General features: G+C 36.6%; 1 protein-coding gene across 1 annotated transcript in view; it reads right to left on the reverse strand.

Annotated features, from left to right (window-relative positions):
• Window positions 1–8200: 8200 nt before the first annotated feature.
• SLC25A31 (solute carrier family 25 member 31) overlaps window positions 8201–20587 on the reverse strand; it is a 38341-nt gene continuing 25954 nt past the window's right edge. The window contains exons 4-6 of the mRNA XM_004389280.1: window positions 16621–16775; window positions 14859–14984; window positions 8201–8392 (exon numbers count right to left, since the gene is read on the reverse strand). Coding sequence (XP_004389337.1) covers window positions 8201–8392; window positions 14859–14984; window positions 16621–16775 — 473 coding nt within the window. The remainder of the gene's footprint in view (window positions 8393–14858; window positions 14985–16620; window positions 16776–20587) is intronic.

Here is a 20587-nt window from a genome sequence, read left to right on the forward strand (position 1 = left end):
CTGGGCCTCTGTCCTGCTCAGGAAAGTGCTACAAAGCTCTTTTAGCTCTGCCAGTAAGGGGCTGGAGGCATCCCACTCTGCCAACAAGCCTCCTGCCCAAAGGCACTCAGCTTTCTTGCTCCATGGGCCAGAAAGCCCACCGTGCCATCTCCTGCCAGTCTTTCCTGCCACCATTTCTTTACCACCACTTCCACCATCTTTAGTGTTACAGCTGTCTCCTGATGCCAGGAGCTTCTCAGTGCAGGGATCCTGGGTCCAAAGGATGTGCTCCACTCCTGGCCCTTCTTCCTTGATGATAGTGAGATCCTCTCCTTCCTGCCTGTGGGATGGCTCATTTCAAGCCCAGCAGGATGGCAAAACTGACCAATCCTCTTAAACCCACTGCTGTCAATTCCAACTCATAGCAACCCTATAGGACAGAGTAGAACTGCCCCACAGGGTTTCCAGCGAGTGGCTAGTGCATTTGAACTGCTGACCTTTTGGTCAGCAGCCATAGCACTTAACCACTGTGCCACCAGGGCCCCCTATTTGCACTAAAAAAACCAAACCCATTGCCATCGAGTCGATTCCAACTCATAGCGACCCTACAGGACAGAATAGAACTGCCCCCATAGAGTTTCCAAGGAGCGCCTGGTGGATTCAAACTGCCAACCTTTCAGTTAGCAGATGTAGCTCTTAACTACTACTCCACCAGGGTTTCCTCCCTATTTGCACAGTCCCACTCAGTCACTTAAGTGGGAGTTATAAGACCATGCGAGAAAGGCCACACGTAAGTGATCCACTGCACCGCAGTTACTTACTAGGCAGATATGAGAAGGAACTAATGGGTAGAGGGAAGAGAAGGCACAAAGAAAATAGATGATGTACAGAAAAGAAGGTGCAATAGCACAGAGGCCTCAATAAACAGTGTATTTGGGGCAACAGATGTTATTAGTGTATCTGCAATGCCGTAGAGGGACAAAGTATAACGTATAGCTGAAGCCTAGATCTAGATCATGAAGGATATTGTATGCCATGCTAAAAAGTCTTTACATTGTTCTATAGGCCAGCAATTTATCTTTTCAAGAATGAGAACTCTTTTTTAATGTCAAATTTAACATTTCCTTCAACGATGAATGTAGGCACAAATCACAGTAGGCACAAATCAATTTCTGAGATTTTCCCACCAGTAGAAATCAGATATTTCCATACCATACTCTAATTGTTGGACACATCTCAAAACAACATTCATGGTTATCACTATTTTGAAATTACAGTAATTATTAGACCAGCTGCTAAATCTTACTATAAATGTGTTAAAAAGCATATATTACTGTATTACAATTTGATTTTTTAATATTTAAAAACCATATTTCAAATATTGTTTCCTTTGTAACCCTATGTATTTTATTTTATGCATTTAAAATTATTATTACAAGAAGGGTTTCACAGACTTCACCAGATTGCCAAAGGTGTTCATGGCACAAAAACGGCTAGGGAGCCCTGCTCTAGGGGATTAGAGAAAAATACCAAAGATCTGAAGTTCATGGAGCAGATTCCCCGTTAGGCTGGACTGTTCGCCTCCCAATCATTATGTACAAGAAACACCTATCTTACTGAAACCACTGTATTTTTGAGTCTCTTTGTTACAGCAGCTTAGCTTTTACCCTCATTGATACTGAGGTTATTATAACAACTCCCATGAGCAATTGTGAGTCATGAATTAAGGCAGTGGCAGTCAAAATGGAAAGAAAAGATCAAAGAAGAAGAAATTTTTAGCAGGCAGAATTTACACAAGTTGGTTATCTGTTTGCTATAGGGACTGAGGTAGAAAGAAATAAAGGATGACTTCCAGGTTTCTAATGTGGGTGACTAAGTAGAAGGAGTACGTTCTATTAATCAAGATAGGAGTTATGAAAAGAGAAGGTTTGTGAGGTTAGACAATGAATTAGGTTTTAGAAATGTTGAACAGAAGTCTGTGGTATATACAGAGAAAGGGGTGCAACAGAGCGTCAGAAATATGTTTCTGGAAACTCAGAGAAATCTGATCTAGCCTAGAAAGAAATGTGAGTGTTACCGGCAGGTAGATGGTATCTGAAGCTAAAGATATAGAAGAGATGAGATGGGGAGCATATGTAAAGTAAGTAACGAGCACAGAACTGGTCCTGGAGAACACTAACATTTAAGAGGTAGTGGAAGAAAGAAGCCCCTTTGAATTCACATTTAGGTCAATCAACTAAAGAGGAATGAAGGCATTGTCTCTTACTTATCTAGCACAATATTTGCATAACGTACAGGGAACTACTATAGAAATTTTAGTTTGAGGGTCCCAAAGTTATAACTATAGTACTAATAGTAGGAAAATGAAATTATAAAAATTTCTTCAAGGGTTTCTGGCCTCTTACTACTCTGGCAGCAAAGTGTCTGGTATTTTCATGTTTTTTAAAATTTTTTCTCTCTAGTAAAACTTGCTGGGAAGAACCAATGTGAAACTCACCAGAATAAATGTAGTTTCAGTACATATAAATGACTACCGACTTAAAAGGTTAGCTTTCTTTTAGAGGATATATTTTAATGAATTAAATAAAGATAAACTAAAAGAATGAAGCTCTGAGAGTAGATTTTAGACTACATGGGGAGAAAATTTTAGCACAGGGAATTAAATTAAGTCCTGGTCTAGGAAATTAGAGCAAAAACAGTCCTGGTCTAGGAGATTAGAGCAAAAAGACCAAAGTTAGTCGGGATCTGAAGTTCATGGAGCAGGTACCCTGATAGCTTAGACTGCTCATCTCCCAACTATTATGTACGAGAAACTGCAGAACTGTCCCACAGAGATTCCTAGGGAGAAGAATGCCAAATCTTTTCTCCCATGGAGCAGCTGGTGGATTCAGACCAGCGACCTTTCAGTTAGCAGCTGAGTGCTTAACTACTGTGCCACCAGGGCTCCTTAAATATACTTCAGCTATGCATTTTATTATGCTTTAAATGAAAGTTTACAGTTTGTTAGTTTCTCATACAAAACTTTATACACACACTACTGTGTGACCCTAGTTGCATTCCCCATACTGTGGCAGCACACTCCTCCTTTCCACCCTGGATTTCCCATGTCCATTCATCCAGCAAGTGTCCTTTTCTGCCTTCTCATCTTGCCTCCAGACAGAGGCCTTCTCCTCTTGCCTCCAGACAGGGGCTGCCCATTTAGACTCATGTATCTAATTGAGCTAAGAAGCACTCTCTTCACCAGTATCAGTTTATGTCTTATACTCCAGTCTAATCTTTGTCTGAAAAGTTGGCTTCAGGAATGGTTTTAGTTTTGGGCTAACAGAGAGTCTGGGGGCCATGTCTTCTGGGATCCCTCCAGTCTTAGTCAGACCATGACCATATGAGTTCTGCACCCCACTTTTCTCCTGCTCCGTCAGGGGCTCTCTGTTGTGTTCCCTGTCAGGGAGGTCATTGGTGATAGCTGGGCACCTTCTAGTTCTTCTGGTCTCAGGCTGACAGAGTCTCTGATTTATGTGACCCTTTTGTCTCTTGGACTAATATCTTCCTTGTGTCTTTGGTGTTCTTCATTCTCCGTTGCTCCAAGTGGGTTGGGACCAATTGACGCATCTTAGATGGCTGCTCGCTAGCTTTTAAGACCCCAGACGCCACTCACCAAAGTGGGATGCAGAACATTTTTTTAATAAACTTTGTTATGCCAATTGACCTAGAGGTCCCCTGAAACCATGGTCCCCAGACCCCCCACCCCTGCTACTCTATCCCTGAAAGTGTTTGGTTGTATTCAGGAGACTTCTTAGTTTTTGGTTTATTCCAGTTGTGCTGACTTCCCTTGTAGTGTGTGTTGTCCTCCCTTCACCTAAGATAATTCTTGTCTACCATCTACTTAGTGAATCCCCCTCCCTCCCCACCGTCGTAACCATCAGAATGTTTCCGTGTTTAAACCTTTTCTTGAGTTCTTATAATAGTGGTATTATATGATAATCGTCTTTTTGTGATTGACTAGTTTCACTCAGCATAATGCCTTCCAGATACATCCATGTTACGAGATGTTTCACGGATTCATCATTTTTCATCGTTGCGTAGTATTCCATTGTGTGAATATACCATAATTTGTTTATCCATTCATCCTTTGATGGGCACCTAGGTTGTTTCCATCTTTTTGCTATTGTGAACGGTGCTGCAATGAACATGGGTATACGTATATCTATTAGTGTGATAGCTCTTATTTCTCTAGGATATATTCCAAGGAGTGGGATTGCTGGATCATATGGTACTTCTATTTTTGGCTTTTTAAAGAAGTGCAAAATCGATTTCCAAAGTGGTTGTACCATTTTACATTTCCACCAGCAGTGTACAATTGTTCCAGTTTCTCCACAACCTCTCCAACATTTATTATTTTGTATCTTTTGGATTAATGCTAGCCTTATTGTGGTGAGATGGTTTCTCATTGTAGTTTTGAATTAAACGTTTCTCTAATGGCTAATGATTGTGAGCATTTCCTCATGTATCTGGTAGCCACCTGAATGTCTTCTTTGGTGAAGTGCCTGTTCGTCTCCTTTGCCCATTTTTTAATTGGGTTACTTGTCTTTTTGTTGTTGACATTTTGAAGTATCTTATAGATTTTAGAGATTAGACCTTGATTGGATTTGTCATAGCCAAAAATTTTTTCCCAGGCTGTAGGCTGTCTTTTTACTCTTTTGGTGGAGTCTTTTGATGAGCATAAGTGTTTGATTTTTAGGAGCTCCCAGTTATCTAGTTCCCTTCTGGTGTTTGTGCATTGTTTGTAATGTTTTGTATTCTGTTTATGTCATGTATTAGGGCTCCTAGCATTATCCCTATTTTTTCTTCCATGATCTTTATCTTTTTAGATTTTGTATTTAGGTCTTTGATCCATTTTGAGTTAGTTTTTGTGCATGGTGTGAGGTATGGGTCTTGTTTCATTTTTTTGCAGATGGATATCCAGTTATGCCAGCACCATTTGTTAAAGAGACTGTCTTTTCCCCATTTAACGGCCTTTGGGCCTTTGTCAAATAGCTGCTCGCAGGTGGATGAATTTACGTCTGGATTCTCAATTCTGTTCCATTGGTGTATGTATCTGTTGTTGTACCAGTACCAGGCTGTTTTGACTACCATGGCAGTATAATAGGTTCTAAAATCAGGTATTGTGAGACCTCCCACTTTGTTCTTCTTCTTCAGTAATGCTTTACTTATTCATGGCCTCTTCCCTTTCCATACAAAGTTGGTGATATGTTTCTCCATTTCCTTAAAAAATGCCATTGGAATTTGGATCGGGATTCAGCTATGCATTCTTCCAACATTTGTCTTAACATTAAAAAATTATTTCTTTGTGAAATCTGATTATTTTGTTTATTGGAAGTCAGTCATCTTTCATTAACAACAGTTCAAGGTATATACATTTTTAGCTCAGTTTAGGGTAATAAGTAACATTTTCTTTGTCCTAATTAAACATTTTCTAGGCTTCAAAGAATAGGCTTTTGGTCTGGCAATTGAGTGATTACATTCCCATTTGCCTTCTGTCCTGTTTGCCATTCAAGATTTTAATGACTTCTTTCCTCTAAGCATGTCTCTGTATAAAACAAAAACTTTCTTATTTTCTTAACCTTCATATGGGAAATTATTCCTCTTATTTGTTCATTTTAATTGCCTTTATTTTGACCATCTTAAATCTTTTATTGTGGCAAAGAGAACTACTCATAGTGTAGATGGAAAAGATAATGTTTTCTATTTTGGTTCTATAAGTTTCTGCATGTTGACCAATGCAAGAAATCATGTTGACAGCTTTCAAGAGTTAATTTTTCCCTTGACTTTTAACACCAATGTATTAGGGTATACACATGAAATACCAGTTTTTTGAGGGAAAAGTAAAAACCTTATAAACGGAGATGAAACAAATTTATTTAATCAAAATATGCTCCATTATGTTTAATTATCTTGTGCTAATGTGATGGTATGTATTCCTCTTTTAAAAAATGTCATCTTTTGAGACTGTAAACTCCTCAAAGCTTCAACTATAGCTTCTTGATCTGTGAATCTTTTAATACGTATAAAGAGTTTGAAGTGTTGAAAAGGTTGTAATCCGTTGGGGAGATGTCAGGTGAGTAAGGTGGGTGTGGCAAGGTCTTATAACCTAGCTCTAAATTTTCAAGGAGTGGTTTGAGAAGTGTATGGTTGCGCGTTGTCATGCAGCAGAATTGGTCCACCTCTACTGACCAGTCTTGGTTGTTTTGATCTCGATTTTTCATGACTATGATTAATTTCCTCACAGTATAAGTTTGCAAGGATTGATTGCCCTTGTTGTAAAAAAAGAACAAGGGATTATGCCTTTTGCAAACCATCACACAGTCACCATAACCTTTTTTGGGTGTAGTAGTTGTTTTGGGTAATGTCTTGGAGACTGCTCTGCATCTAACCATTGCCTAGATAGTTTATTATTGTCTAACAGTATCCATTTCTCATCACACGTAATGATACATTGCAAAAAAAGCTCATTTTTGTTGTGGGCTAGCAGCGCAGAGCACACCTCTAGACGTTGTGATTTCTGATTTTCCGTCAATTTGTGTGGAACTCATTTGTCCAATTTTGTCGCTTTTCTGATGGCACTCAAGTGGTGGGAAACAGTCATGGGAGATACACCTAAGTCTGCTGCAAGATTCTGAACTGTTGTTGGAGGGTTGCTTTCCACCAATTCTTTCAATTGGTCTTCGTTTATGACAGATTTTGGTTTTCGTCAAGGCTCTTTCTGAAGGCTCTCGTCTCCAAAGCAAAATTTCTGAAACCATCACTGTATCATTTGCTGGTTAGCAACACCCTCTCCTAATGCCAAACTGATGTTTTTCTCAGCCTCAGATGCATTATGTCCTAATCTGAACTCATAAAAACAGTAGTGATGATTGCTCAAAAGTCACTTTATTATTGACGGGCAAAAAGATCAACCTTTATAAGACAAGAACCACCTATAAAATGAAGTCAAATGATTACGAAAGCTAGCCTAGTACTATGAAATGGTGTAACCTAACAGCCACTTACCCTAACATGTCTAATTAGGATTCAAAAATGATTCACTTCAAATCTGACATTTCATGTGGTACATTTTAATATTAAATAGTCTGTTATCTTCCTTGAAATGTATTTTGCCCCTGTGCACCAGAAAGTTCACCTGCCCCATTTTTGCCCACTTCTAGCCTCACAAAATCTTTCTATAGTTTATTCCCACTAGCTTAACATTTCTTTATCCACTAAAACTTTAACATTTTGGGAATTTCAAATGTACTATCTTCTAAAACATTTCTGAAAAACCAGACAGACCCCTGAACTAAACCTTGCTCATACTTCTCCACTGAGAAATATCTACTGTTCCCTGTTAAGCCAGTTCCCAATTGTGAAAAAAATATCGTACTTCTTTGCTTATACTGACCGTAGGGTTAATTAAAAAAACCTCATTTATAATAGTTTAAACTTCCCTTATTATCAATATAGAATACAGAAACTAATTTTCAAGAGGGAATTATTTTGTTCCAACATACAGTCACATTAGATTTTATTTATTTTAAAGACAAAGGTTAGCAGATAAGCCATTTTATATCTTTTATTTTTCAACTACAGGTTTATAACAAGGGTCATTAAAGTTATTTATCAAAATTTTTTATGTCCCAATCTAGCATTTGTACGTATAAAAAGCTGTATGACACTATAAACACTATACATGGCAATCCCTGTGCTGTCTTGGTAGAGATGTTGTAGAAGAAAGCTTATTTATGCCCATAGATCTAAATGATGACATCTCCTGATAAGTTTTTAAGAAATCTTGATCATATCATATGATTTGAAAAGATGGGAGGAAAAGTACATTAAGAGAATAGCAACTTAAAAGAAGATATTTTAATTTCTTAGATTTCAGCATCATACATTTTAATTTTTCATCACGAAAGTAAGAAAAGGATTTTAAATGAACAGAAATAACATATACTGCTTATGACAAGTAAAATGTCTCATTAAAGTGAGTTTGAGTCTAAGTGGAAGGAAGCCCACATTTATCTCATATCAAGTATTCAAATCCTTGAAAAAAGCCTATGTTATATTGCAGAATTAGCACTTTAAGAAAATACTGACAGTAATAACACATCACCAAAATGTATATAAATGGCAGCCATGTAATTTGTATATTTAAGAGGTTAAATATATGTATCTTAATTTAATCTCTTTATGAACTACCTCTAATATCAATATTAATGAAGTCTTTAATTTTATCATATAACACCAGCACCAAAGCACCTCCAGTACCACGAAGGATATTGGAGAAGGCACCACGAAAAAATGCATTGATTCCCTCATGTCTGTATATCTTCATAAAGCAATCCAAGGTTCCTTTATATTGGCGTTGAGACTCACCACTCTATAAAAAGAAAAATAAACAGTTTGCTGTTACATTAGTATCTTTTATCTTAAGATAGTTTTCATTAAGAACTAAGGACAGGTAAGATTAACACTGCATTGAGTAAGTATGTTGAGTTAATGGGCATATATTGACTATTGTACCCAATGATGACAGAATATACATACTTTTCAGGCACATTTGAAAGCCAACCACATACTAGGGTTAACAAATTTTAAAGGATGACATTACATAGACTCTAATTTAATCTCTGACCATAATGCATGATCATCTCAATCAACACAGAAAAGGCATCTGACAAAATCTAATACACTTTCATGATAAAAGCACTCAGCAAACTAGAACTAGAAGGGAAATTCCACAACATGATAAAGAACATTTATGAAAAACCCAGAGCTAGCATCATACTCAATGGTGAAAGACAAGGATGCCTGCTTTCATTGCTGCTTTTCAACATTGTACTGAAGTTCTAGCCAGAGCAATCAGCAAGAAAAAGGCAATGACACGTTATCTGTATCAGAAAGGAAGAAGTAAAACTACCTCTATTTGAAGATGATATGATACTACATATAGAAAATTTTAAAGAATCCATACAAGAGCTGCTAGAGCTAATAAATGAACTTAGCAAAACTGACACACAAAAATCAGTTGTGTCTTTATGTTCCAGCAAGGAACAATCTGAAAAGGAAGTCAAGACAACAATCCCACTTATGATAGCATCTAAAAGAATAAAATGCATAGGAATAAATTTAACCAGGGAAGTTAAAGACTTGTACATTGAAAACTTTAAACATTGCTGAAAGAAAGAAGACCTAAATAAATGGAAAGACAGCCCATGTTCATGAAATGGAAAACTTAATGTTGTTAAGATATCAATATTACCCAAATTAATCCACAGATTCAATGCACTCCTTATAAAAATTCCATCTTTTTTTTTTTTTTTTAAGAAATGGAACAGTGAATCCTCAAATTCATATGGAATTGCAAGGGGTCCCAAATAGCCAAAACAATACTGAAGAAGAACAAAGGAGGAAGACTCACACTTCCTGATGTCAAAACATACTGTAAACCTATAGTAATCAAAACAGTATGGTGCTGGTATAGCAATAAACATACAGACCAATGGAATAGAATTGAGAGTTCAGAAATAAACCCATGTATCTATGGCCAACTGATTTCTAACAAGGGCACTAAGTCCATTCAATGGAGAAAGAATAGTCTCTTTAATAAATGGTGCTGGGACAACTGGATCTCCACATGCCAAAGAATGAAGTTAGATCAATAATAGCTCACACCACATAAGAAAATTAACTCCAATAGGTCAATGACCTAAATATAAGAACTAAAACAATAAAACTCTTAGAAGAAAACACATGGGTAAAACTTTAAGACCTTGTTTTTGACAATGGATTCTTAGATATGACACCAAAAAGCAAGAGCAACAAAAAATAGATAAACTGGACTTCATAAAAAATTAAAAGATTTGTGCATCAAAGGACTTTATCAACAAAGTGAAGAGACAACCTACAGAATGCGAGAAAATATTCGGAAACCATATATCTGATAAGAGTTTAATATCCAGAATATATAAAGAACTCCTACAATTCAACAACAAAAAGAACACAATCCAATTAAAAAATAGGCAAAGGACTTGATAAACATTTCTCCAAAGAAGATATACAAACGGACAATAAGCACATAAAAAGATGTTCAATGTTTCTAGAAATTAAAAAAACAAAAAACAAACCCATTGCCGTCAAGTTGATGCCAACTCATAGCGATCCTACAGGACAGAGCAGAACTGCCCCATACGGTTTCAAGGCTGTAAATCTTTATGGAAGTAGACTGCCACATCTTTCTCCTGTGGGATGGCTGGTGGGTTGAACTGCCAACCTTTTGGATGGCAGTCAAGCACTTAAGAACTGAGCCACCAGGGCTCCTAGTCATTAGGGAAATGCAAATCAAAACCATAATGACATATCACCTCACACCCACTAGGATGGCTATGATCAGAAAAACATAAATGAACAAGTGTTGCTGAGGATGTGAAGAACCTGCATTGATGGTAGGAATATAAAATAGTGCAGCCCCTGCCGAAAAGAGTTCCGCAGTTCCTCAAAAAGTTAAGCACAGAATTACCATATGACCCACTTGTAGGAATATACCCAAGAGACTTGAAAGTAAGGACTCAAATGAGTATGTGTACACCAATGTTTACTGCAACGTTATTCACAATGGTGAAAAGGTGGAAACAATCCATGTGTCTATCAACAGATGAATGGGTAAACAAAATGTGGTATATGCATACAACTGGGTATTACTCTGCAATAAAGAAAAATGAAATTCTGGTATGTGCCACAACATGGATGAACCCTGAAAACATCATGCTGAGTGAAATAAGTCAGATATAAAAGAACAATATTGTATGATCCAACTTATATGAAATATCTAGAATAGGCAAATGCATAGAAACAAAGTTTATTAGTGGTTACCATGGGCTGGAGAAGGAGGGAATGGAACTTACTGCTGAATCGGTACTGAGCTTTTGTTTGAGGTGATATAAAACTTTCGGAAATGGACAGTGATGATGGTAGAACAATGTGGTGAATGTAATAGTATCACTGAATTGTGCACTTGAAAATGGTTAAAATGGAAAACTTTTGTTATATATATTTCACCACAATTAAAAAAAAGTAACTAGAAAACTCTTACATGTTTGGATATTAAGAAAAACCCTCCTTAGACCATATTTAAAGCCAAATGATAACCGAAAACTCCTTAACAAAATGTGTGAGATATAGCTTCAGTGGTACTTATAAAGAAATGATGAGCTTGAAAAATTAGAGAAGGGCTGAAAATTACTGAGCAACCTAAACATTTTTAGAAAATGAATAAACCTAAAGAAAGTAGAAATAAGGAAACAAGCAGGAATAAAGGAAATAGAATATAAATACAACACAGAGCATAAAAAAGTCTGAAGTTAGTTCTTTGAAATACTTTAAAATTTCTAGAAGCAAATTTCTAGAAACATTATTCTAGGGAAAGAAAAAGGCCTCCAAATCTTTAGAAATGGTAAACGTAACAGAACTACAAGGGGCCCTGGTGGTCAAACAGTTAAGCGCTCACCTGCTAACCAAAAGGTTGGCAGTTTGAACCCACCAGCCACTCAGAGGGAGAAAAGACCTGGTGATCTGCTCCCTTAAAGGTTACACCTAGGAAACCCTATGGGGCAGTTCTGCTCTGTCATATAGGGCTCCTATGAGTTGGAATTGACTCGACAGCATACAACAACATAGCTATAGAAGATCCAGAGTTTAAAGAAAGGTCAACAGGATACTATGAAAAACTTCATGACATTTATTTTGGAAACTCAGAAGAAACGAATAAATTACTAGAAAAATAAAATTTACCAACAGAACAGAAACAAAACATTGGAATAATGCTATAATCATTATAGAAATTAAATCAGTTGCTGAAAATCTTTTTATAAAGAAAAACACATGTCCAAATGGCTTTACATGTGAGTTCTAATAAACATGCAATGACCATTTAATTCCAATTTTACAAAAATTATTCTAGAGAAGAGAACAAATGGGAAGACTCCCCAAAACATTTTATGAGGCTTGAACAGCCTTTGTAACACAATTAGACTAGGACAATATAGAATGAAAAATTATAAGCCAATGTCACTGAAACACAGATGCAAAAATCCTAACAAAAATCAGCAAGTCTAATCCAACAAGGGATACATGATGACCAAGCTGGGTTTATCCTAGGGATACACGGTTGGTTTACCACTAGAAAACAGATTAATCTAATACACTAACATATTAAAAGAATAAAAAAAAAGGATCATCTCAATAGATACAGAAAAAACATGACAGCCATTCATGATTAAAAACTGCTGTAACCCAGGAACAGAAAGGAACTGCCATAACATGATAAACAGTAACTAGAAAAAACACAGCTAACATTAAATTATTTAACACTGAGGGAATTTCTTGTAAAGTAAGGAACAACACAAGGATGTCAACTATTACTTCTGTAATATAAAACTTAATCAAAGGTCTCAGCCAATGTAGAAAGGCAAGAAAACGAAATACAAGGTGTAAGAATTGGTTAGGAAGAAATAAACCCTGATATTTGTATTCAGTTGTTAACGTTTTGTCCCATCTGCTTTATCTTTCTTTCTTCCTTTCCTCCTCTCTCCTTCCCTCTTTCTATTAAACACATACACGTAGATAAAACCACACATATCCACCGTTTTTTTCTGAACCACACATCATCCCTTTATCCTTCAACATTTCAGTATATATTTTCTAAAAACAAGGATATTCTCTTACATGTCCATACAGTACGGTTATCAAAATCAGGAAATTTAACACTGATAGAATACCATGATCTACCGTCCACATGCAAATTAATTTATCATTTTTAAAAGTTTCTCAGTGTATTAAAATTGAGCTACACCTAGATCTAGAAAAAACAGAGATGAAAAAGGAATAACTCTCAGGATAGCCCATGTATGAAATAATAGGTTAGATATGCTTTACCGTTCCAGATGGCCCTACTGGGTTCTTCCAGGGCCATTTCATATACATATAAAATGATAGCACTTGTACCACATAATGTTATTTTGAGAATTAAATAAGTTAAAGTGTAAAATACTTAGGACGGTATTTGGCACTGTATTACTATTCTAGCTTTCTGGCTTCACTTTCACTTGCCCTCATGAAACCAGGAATCCTCGGGTGGTGCAAATGTTTTGGCATTGGACCACTAACTGAAAGATTGGCAGTTCAAACCCACCCAGAGGTATCCTGGAAGAAAGGCCTGGTGATCTGCTTCTGAAAGGTCTTAGCCTTGAAAAGCCTATGGAACGTAGTTCTACTTGGCACACGTGAGGTTGCCAAAGTTAGAATTAACTCGTTGGCAACTGGTTTGGTTTTGGTTTTTTCATGATCCAGTTATAATGAACTACTTTTCAAGCCATACCTCTTTGCATATGTTTTTTTAAAATACTATTTTATTGTGTTTTTGGTGAAAGTTTATATAGAAAATTAGGTTCCCATTTGACAATTTCTACACAAATTGTTCGGGTGACATTAGTTACATTTTTCACAATATGTCAATATTTTCTTTAATTGCATTCTGGTTGTTCTGTTTCCAGTAGTCTAGTTTCCCTGCCTCCTTATCTTCATCTTTGCATTAGAGCAATTGTTGACCTTTTGGTCTCATACAAATGGTTTTTTAATGGAGCACCGTAGTCACGGATAATATCCTTTATTTTGCATATGTATTTTTCCCTCTGCTTAGAATGCCTTCCCGCTGTCTGAAGAAAGCTTCTTCACTAAGATTTAGCTCTCCAAGAGACCACATCTAATCAATGGAGGCATCTGGTCACCTCTCCTCTATGCATTCCTGGCACCTATGCATATTTCTATTTAAACCATTAACTGTATGTCTTCAATATTAGACTACGAGTTTGTCGTATGTCACCATAAAACCAGTTGCTGTCGAGTACATTCTGACTCATAGTGACCTCACACGTGTCAGATTAGAACTGTGCTCTACAGGGTTTCCAATGGCTGATTTTTCAGCAGTAGATGGCCAGGCCTTTCTTGTGAGGCACCTCTGGGTGGACCCAAACCTCCAACCTTTCAGTTAGCAGCCAAGCATGTTAGCTGTTTCTACCTCGCAGGGACTCTAGTGTCACCATAAAAACCAAACCAAACCCACTGCCATCGAGTTAATTCTGACTCACGGTGATCTTACGTGTTACAGAGTAGAACTGCTCCGTAGGGTTCTCTTGGTTATAATCTTTATGGAAGCAGATCACTGGGCTTTTCTTCCATGGCACCGCTGGGTGGGTCTGAACCACCAACCTTTAGGCTATTAGCTGAGAGCACACTGTTTGCGCCACCAGCTTAGCATAGATTAGGCACTCAAATATTTGCTGTGAGAATAAATGTAGCAAGTAATAGCAGTGGAGATTGCATATATCAAAGCTTTGATTTGGGAGTTTATATTTAGAACTTAGATCATTATAAACAAGCTTTCATCCCTGGAGTTCAAAATATTTATTTTATTAAAATATACTATAACAAATTATCACATATATCAATGACTTGTGACTAGGTTTATTCTACTTAATCTAACATTTCATCCAAAACAGACATACTCATCCAATCCCTGCTATTCCCGTTCATCCTCCAAATAATGTATCTACAGGAGTGGAAGGCAGTTCTTTGTGTTTGGATGGTAGATGAAAAAGCAGCTTTGCTGTCTGATGGCTGTTTTAGGAAAGAATATGAGTCTGAACACATCATGCATTTATTTTAGCTAGGTAAAAGAAATGATGTATCACTTTCAGCCAAAATCTCTCTAAAATCTGAATATATGATACCTGGCTATCAGAGATATTATATTAGTAAGTTCAATTAAGCTTACAAATAATATAAAATACCTGCATCATCATGCGTCTTCTAACTGTGTCAAAGGGGTAAGAGAGTATTCCAGAGCACGTAGTCACAACTTGAGCAATGAAAAAGGAGACAAGAAACGGGATTTCCTTTGGTTTTGGTAATAATCCCTAGGAAATAAAAATGTTATCAAGTAACCAAGTAATTTCCAAAGTAACTTAAATTCTTAAGTCTGAGGATAATTATTATATGAAAGAGGGCTTGATTAGTTTTTAAAAAGCAATAATACCAGCTGGGCTCACTGTAGAAAGATTCCAACAATAAAGGTGATCAGTAAGAATGGAGAATTCCATACATAACTACACTTCAAAAGCCTATTTTCTATTTTACAAGGGATGTATTAATAATGGCACCTAAAACTAGTGTCCAAAAAAGTTCTTCCATAGCTCTTCCTCATAGAGTTGAAAAACATGAAAAAATGCCTGCTAACAGCATCAACAGGTGACACTCAACGCTATCAGTTTGAAGTCCTAAGCTAGTGAAGAATCTATGTTCTTAAATTCCATTACTATTGAAGGTGATCTAACAGAGAAAAGCAGAGGAGAGTACACAAATTTTCTGATTAAATTACATGAGATTCTATAATTTATATTAACATCTCTCTTAAAAATACACTAAAAACTGAAAGTAATCCGTCCAAATCACAATAAAATGACATTCAGCTACACTTATACTAATGATGGAGCACAGAGATACAGTAAAAACTGCGAAAGCCAGAACCCGTGTAAAGCGGAAAACTGTCAGAGAAGGAAAACTCCACATTTTCCACTAAAATGAGCAACAGAAAAGTAGTATGACTGCACCCTGTCAAAGGTGGAAAACTTGCGAGACCCAGAAAAACAAGGCAGTCCCACTGAGTTCCAGCTCTCACGGGTTTCACTGTAGTATATAAGCCTATTATGAAATTTCCTTTAAGTTTTAATTTTATTTAATAAATAATACTGATATTAATTTCATTGGTTCTTTTTGGAAGCATTGTGTTGTAGTGATCAAGAGCAAGGGCTTTGCCTGGCACTTTAAAAGCAAATTACAAAACCGTTCTTAGATTATTTATCTTTAAAATGAAGATATTAAAAGCTATCCCAGAACACTGTGAGGATGTAAAGTACTTAACAAGGTTCCTAGAACAAAGTAATAGCTCAAAAATGGTAGCCATTATTACAACCTTTCCCTCTCCTACTTTATGGAAGTGTTACCAAGATACGAAAATGACAAGGAGACCCACCTGGAGAATACAATAGATCATCCAGTAGTACCCATAGATAACTGAGCGATAGTAGCATTTATTTAATTAATCATACTATGCCTATTTCCCAGAATGATATAGTAAATTGATTATTAATTATTTACATGTAAAAAAGTGATAACAAATTAATAGAAAAACAGAAAAACTGTTAGAAGATGGCTTGCTATATGTCAAAGATGTGATTCTCATGTAAGCCTAATCATCATGTCTTCTACTTGCAAAGGGATTTACGGTGAATCTTTCAATGCAAACACCACAAAAGACTAATGTTTGGATAATCTTTATGTCTAAAGTCAGATCCAAAATATAAATTATAAATTTTAATTAGGTGATACCAAAGTAATGATTAAACAGAATTCCACGTTTCTCCTTATTTTATCATTTATTTTGATTTCTATAATTTTAAAAGTAAACATATCTGCTGAACATATTAACAATTAGAACAATAAAAATATGTTAATCACTTATTTACTATATCCAAGTTAAACCCCCCAAATTACCTTAACTGTATCATAAGCACCAAAATAAGAGGCTCGGTACACAATGATGCCCTGAACTGAAACACCAAACCCTTGGTATAAGCCAACAATTCCATCTGATTTTGCTATTTTCATTATACAGTCACCCAAGCCCTTGAATTGCCGTTCTTCAGGACCTAAAATAAAGTCATTTAAAATTTATTAGCAACATTATATATCAGCTAAATACTTTGATAGAAGTTAAATATTTTACAGATTTAAATTTTCCTAAACTGCCTTTTAGAAATCTAATGAAGAAAGCACATATTAAAATCCTTCTGTTTATTTAAAGATCATCAGTTAAGATTTTGAATACCACCTTAAAAGAATTTAACTAAAAATATCAATTTTTTAGAAAAGCAATCAATTTCAAGCAACCTGACTTAAAATATTTTGATAAAATCACCAAGGAGCCCTAGTGGCACAGTAGTTAAAAGTTTGGCTGCTAACTGAAAGGCTGGCGGTTCAAACCCACCAGCCGCTCCATGGGAGAAAGATGCTGCAGTCTGCTTCTGTAAAGATTTACAGCCTTGGAAACCCTATGGGGCAGTTCTTTTCTGCCTTATAGGGTTACCAGAAGTTACTAGTTGGGGTTCACAAAATACTTAAGAATGAAAAACTCCAAGACTGCCTTCAGTTGAAGAACAAAAAGACAAAGGAAAAAGACAAAGCCAAGCGCTAGGAAATTTAGGATTGTAAACATTTTAGATGTGGTATCATTTTTCTAGAATTTGTTCATTTTATTTATTTTCCGTAGAACTACTTGACAATCTTTTTAAACTATTATATGTAGAATGCAATATTCCAATATAAAATTTTCCTGATTTTGAAAGAAAACAAAACTACCGAATTTAAAACAGGATATAGTAAGTTATTTTCACTTACTTAGGGTCATGGATTGAATTGTGTACCCCAAAAGTATGTGTAGCAATTTGGTTAGGCCATGATTCCCAGTACTGTGTGGTTGTCCTCCATTTTGTGACTGATGTAATTTTCCTACATGTTGTAAATCCTAATTTCTGCCTGTGGTTAATGAGACAAGATTAAATTATTTTAAAAAGGATTAGGGTGGGATGTAACACCCTTACTCAGGTCACATCCCTGATCCAATGTAAAGGGAGTTTCCCTGGGGTGTGGCCTATATCACCTTTTATCTTACAAGAGATACAAGAAAATGGAAGTAATCAGAGAGTTGGGGACCTCAAACCACAAAGAAAGCAATGCCGGGAGCAGAGTGAGTACTTTGGACCTGAGGTCCCTGAGCCAAGAAGCTCCTAGACCAAATGAAGATTGATGACAAGGACCTTCCCCCAGAGCCAAGAGATAGTGAAAGCCTTCCCCTGGAACTGGCACCCTGAATTTGGACTTCTAGCCTACTAGACTCTCAGAGAATAGATTTCTCTTTGTCAAAGTCATCCACTTGTGGTATTTCTGTTACAGAAGCACTAGATGACTAAGAGTTAGCAATAACAATATTGTTTCAGTTAAACACGACAGATGAACTCGAATTTTCATCTTTGCTCAAACTGCCACCTCTTCTAAGGTATTTTCTCTGATCACTTTCCTAAAACTGGTCTCACCCACTTTTCCTGAATTTTTCTTCATAGAATTTATCATTAAGTGACAGCATATTTTAGTCATTTATTCCTTTTTTATTACTTGTTTCCTCCACTAGACTGTAAGGTACATAAGGCATGAGTTCCTTATCTTATATGGTGTGTATTTAAGCCTGTACTTAAGGAAGGGCCTGGTTCACAGTAGACAATAAATATATATTGAATCAATCTCAGCTCCCTAAAGAAAACCTATTAAAATGATAGTAAAGGAACAAAACAGGCTTAAAGCCATATAGACAAGAAAGAACACAAGACAGAGAATGAAATTCACACATTTTTCCAAGATGGAAACGAGATGGAGGAGTGGAAACTCAGTAGAGCAGAGTAAGCTAAAATTTATTTTCTTTTTTTAAATTTTTTTTATTGTACTTTAGATGAAGGCTTACAGAACAGTTTCTCATTAAACAGTTAGTACACATATCGTTTTATGACAATGGTTAACAACCCCATCACATGTCAACGCTGTTCCTTCTCAACCCTGGGTTCCCTATTACCAGCTTTCCTGTCCCCTCCTGCCTTCTAGTTCTTGTCCCTGGACTGTTGTGCCCCATTAGTCTTGTTTTGTTTTATGGGGCTGTCTAATCTTTGGCTGAATGGTGAACCTTGGGAGTGACTTCATTACTAAGCTAAAACAGTGTCCAGGGGCCATATTCTTGGGGTTTCTCCAGTCTCTGTCAGGCCAATAAGTCTGGTCTTTTTTTGTGAGTTAGAATTTTGTTCTACATTTTTCTCCAGCTCTGTCTGGGAAACTCTGTTGTGATCCTGGTCTGAGCAGTCAGTGGTGGTAGCCGGGCACCATCTAGTTGTACTGGACTCAGTCTGGTGGAGGCCGTGGTAGTTGTGGTCCATTAGTCCTTTGGACTAATCTTATCCTCGTATCTTGTTTTCTTCATTCTCCCTTGCTGCTGAAGGGACGAGACCATTGGAGTATCTCAGATGGCTGCTCACGGGCTTTTAAGACCTCAGACGCTACTCACCAAGGTGGAATGTAGAACATTTTCTTTACAAACTATGTTATGCCAATTGAGCTAGATGTTCCTCGAGACCATGGTCCCCACAGGCCTCTGCCCTCAGGGAGTTTGGATGTGTCTATGGAGCTTCCATAATCTTTCCTTGTACAAGGTGTGCTGGCTTCCCCAGTATTGTGTACTGTCTTACCCTTCACCAAAGTTACCACTTATCTATTGTCTATATAGTATTCCCCCTCTCATCCCTTGTAACCAACAAAGATTGTTTCTTTTTGCGTGTAACTTTTTCTTGGGTTTTTACAGTAAAGGTCTCATACAATATTTGTCCTTTGGTGATTGACCTATTTCACTCAGCATAATGTCCTCCAGTTTCATCCATGTTATGAGATGCTTCACAGATTCATCATTGTTCTTTATCATTGCGTAATACTCCATTGGGTGTAGGTACCATAGTTTGTTTATCCATTCATCTGTTGATGGGCATCTAGGTTGTTTCCATCTTTTTGCTATTGTGAACAATGCTGCCATGAATATAAGTGTGCATATATCTATTCGTGTGATGGCTCTTATTTCTCTGGGATATATTCCTAGGAGTGGGATTGCTGGATTGTATGGTATTTCTATTTCTAGCTTTCTAAAGAAGCACCATATCATTTTCCAAAATGGTTGTATCATTTTACATTCCCACAAACAGTCAATAGAGTTCTGATCTCCCTGCAGCCTCTCCAACGTTTATTATTTCCAGTGTTTTTGATTCATGCCAGTAATTCTGGGGTGAGATGGTATCTCATTGTGGTTTTAATTTGCATTTCTCTAATGGCTAGTGATTGCAAGCACTTCCTCATGTGTCTGTTGGGCGCTTGAACGTCTTCTTTGGTGAAGTGTATGTTCATTTCCTTTACCCATTTTTTAATTGGATTATTTATCTTTTTGTTGCAGAAGTGTTGGATTTTCTTGTAGATTACACAGATTAGACCTTTGTCTGACCTGTAATGTCCAAAATTTTTTCCCAGTCTGTAGATTCTGTTTACTCTTTTGGTGAAGTCTTTTGAAGAGTTTAAGTGTTTGATTTTTAAAAGATCCCAGTTATCTAACTTATCTTCTGGAATTTGTGTGTTGTTGGTTATGGTTTGTATCCTGTTAATGCCGTGTATTACGGTCTCTAGTGTTGATCCTATTTTTTCTTCTATGAACTTTATAGTTTTTGGCTTTATATTAAGGTCTCTGATTCATTTTGAATTAGTTTTTGTATATGGTGTGAGGTATGGGTCTTGTTTCATTTTTTTGCAGATGGATATCCAGTTTTGCCAGCACCATTTGTTAAAAAGACTGTCTTTTCCCCATTTGATGGACTTTGGGCCCTTG

The sequence above is a fragment of the Trichechus manatus genome, unplaced genomic scaffold (assembly GCF_000243295.1).
Source record: "Trichechus manatus latirostris isolate Lorelei unplaced genomic scaffold, TriManLat1.0 scaffold00239, whole genome shotgun sequence".
Classification (NCBI taxonomy): Eukaryota; Metazoa; Chordata; class Mammalia; order Sirenia; family Trichechidae; genus Trichechus; species Trichechus manatus.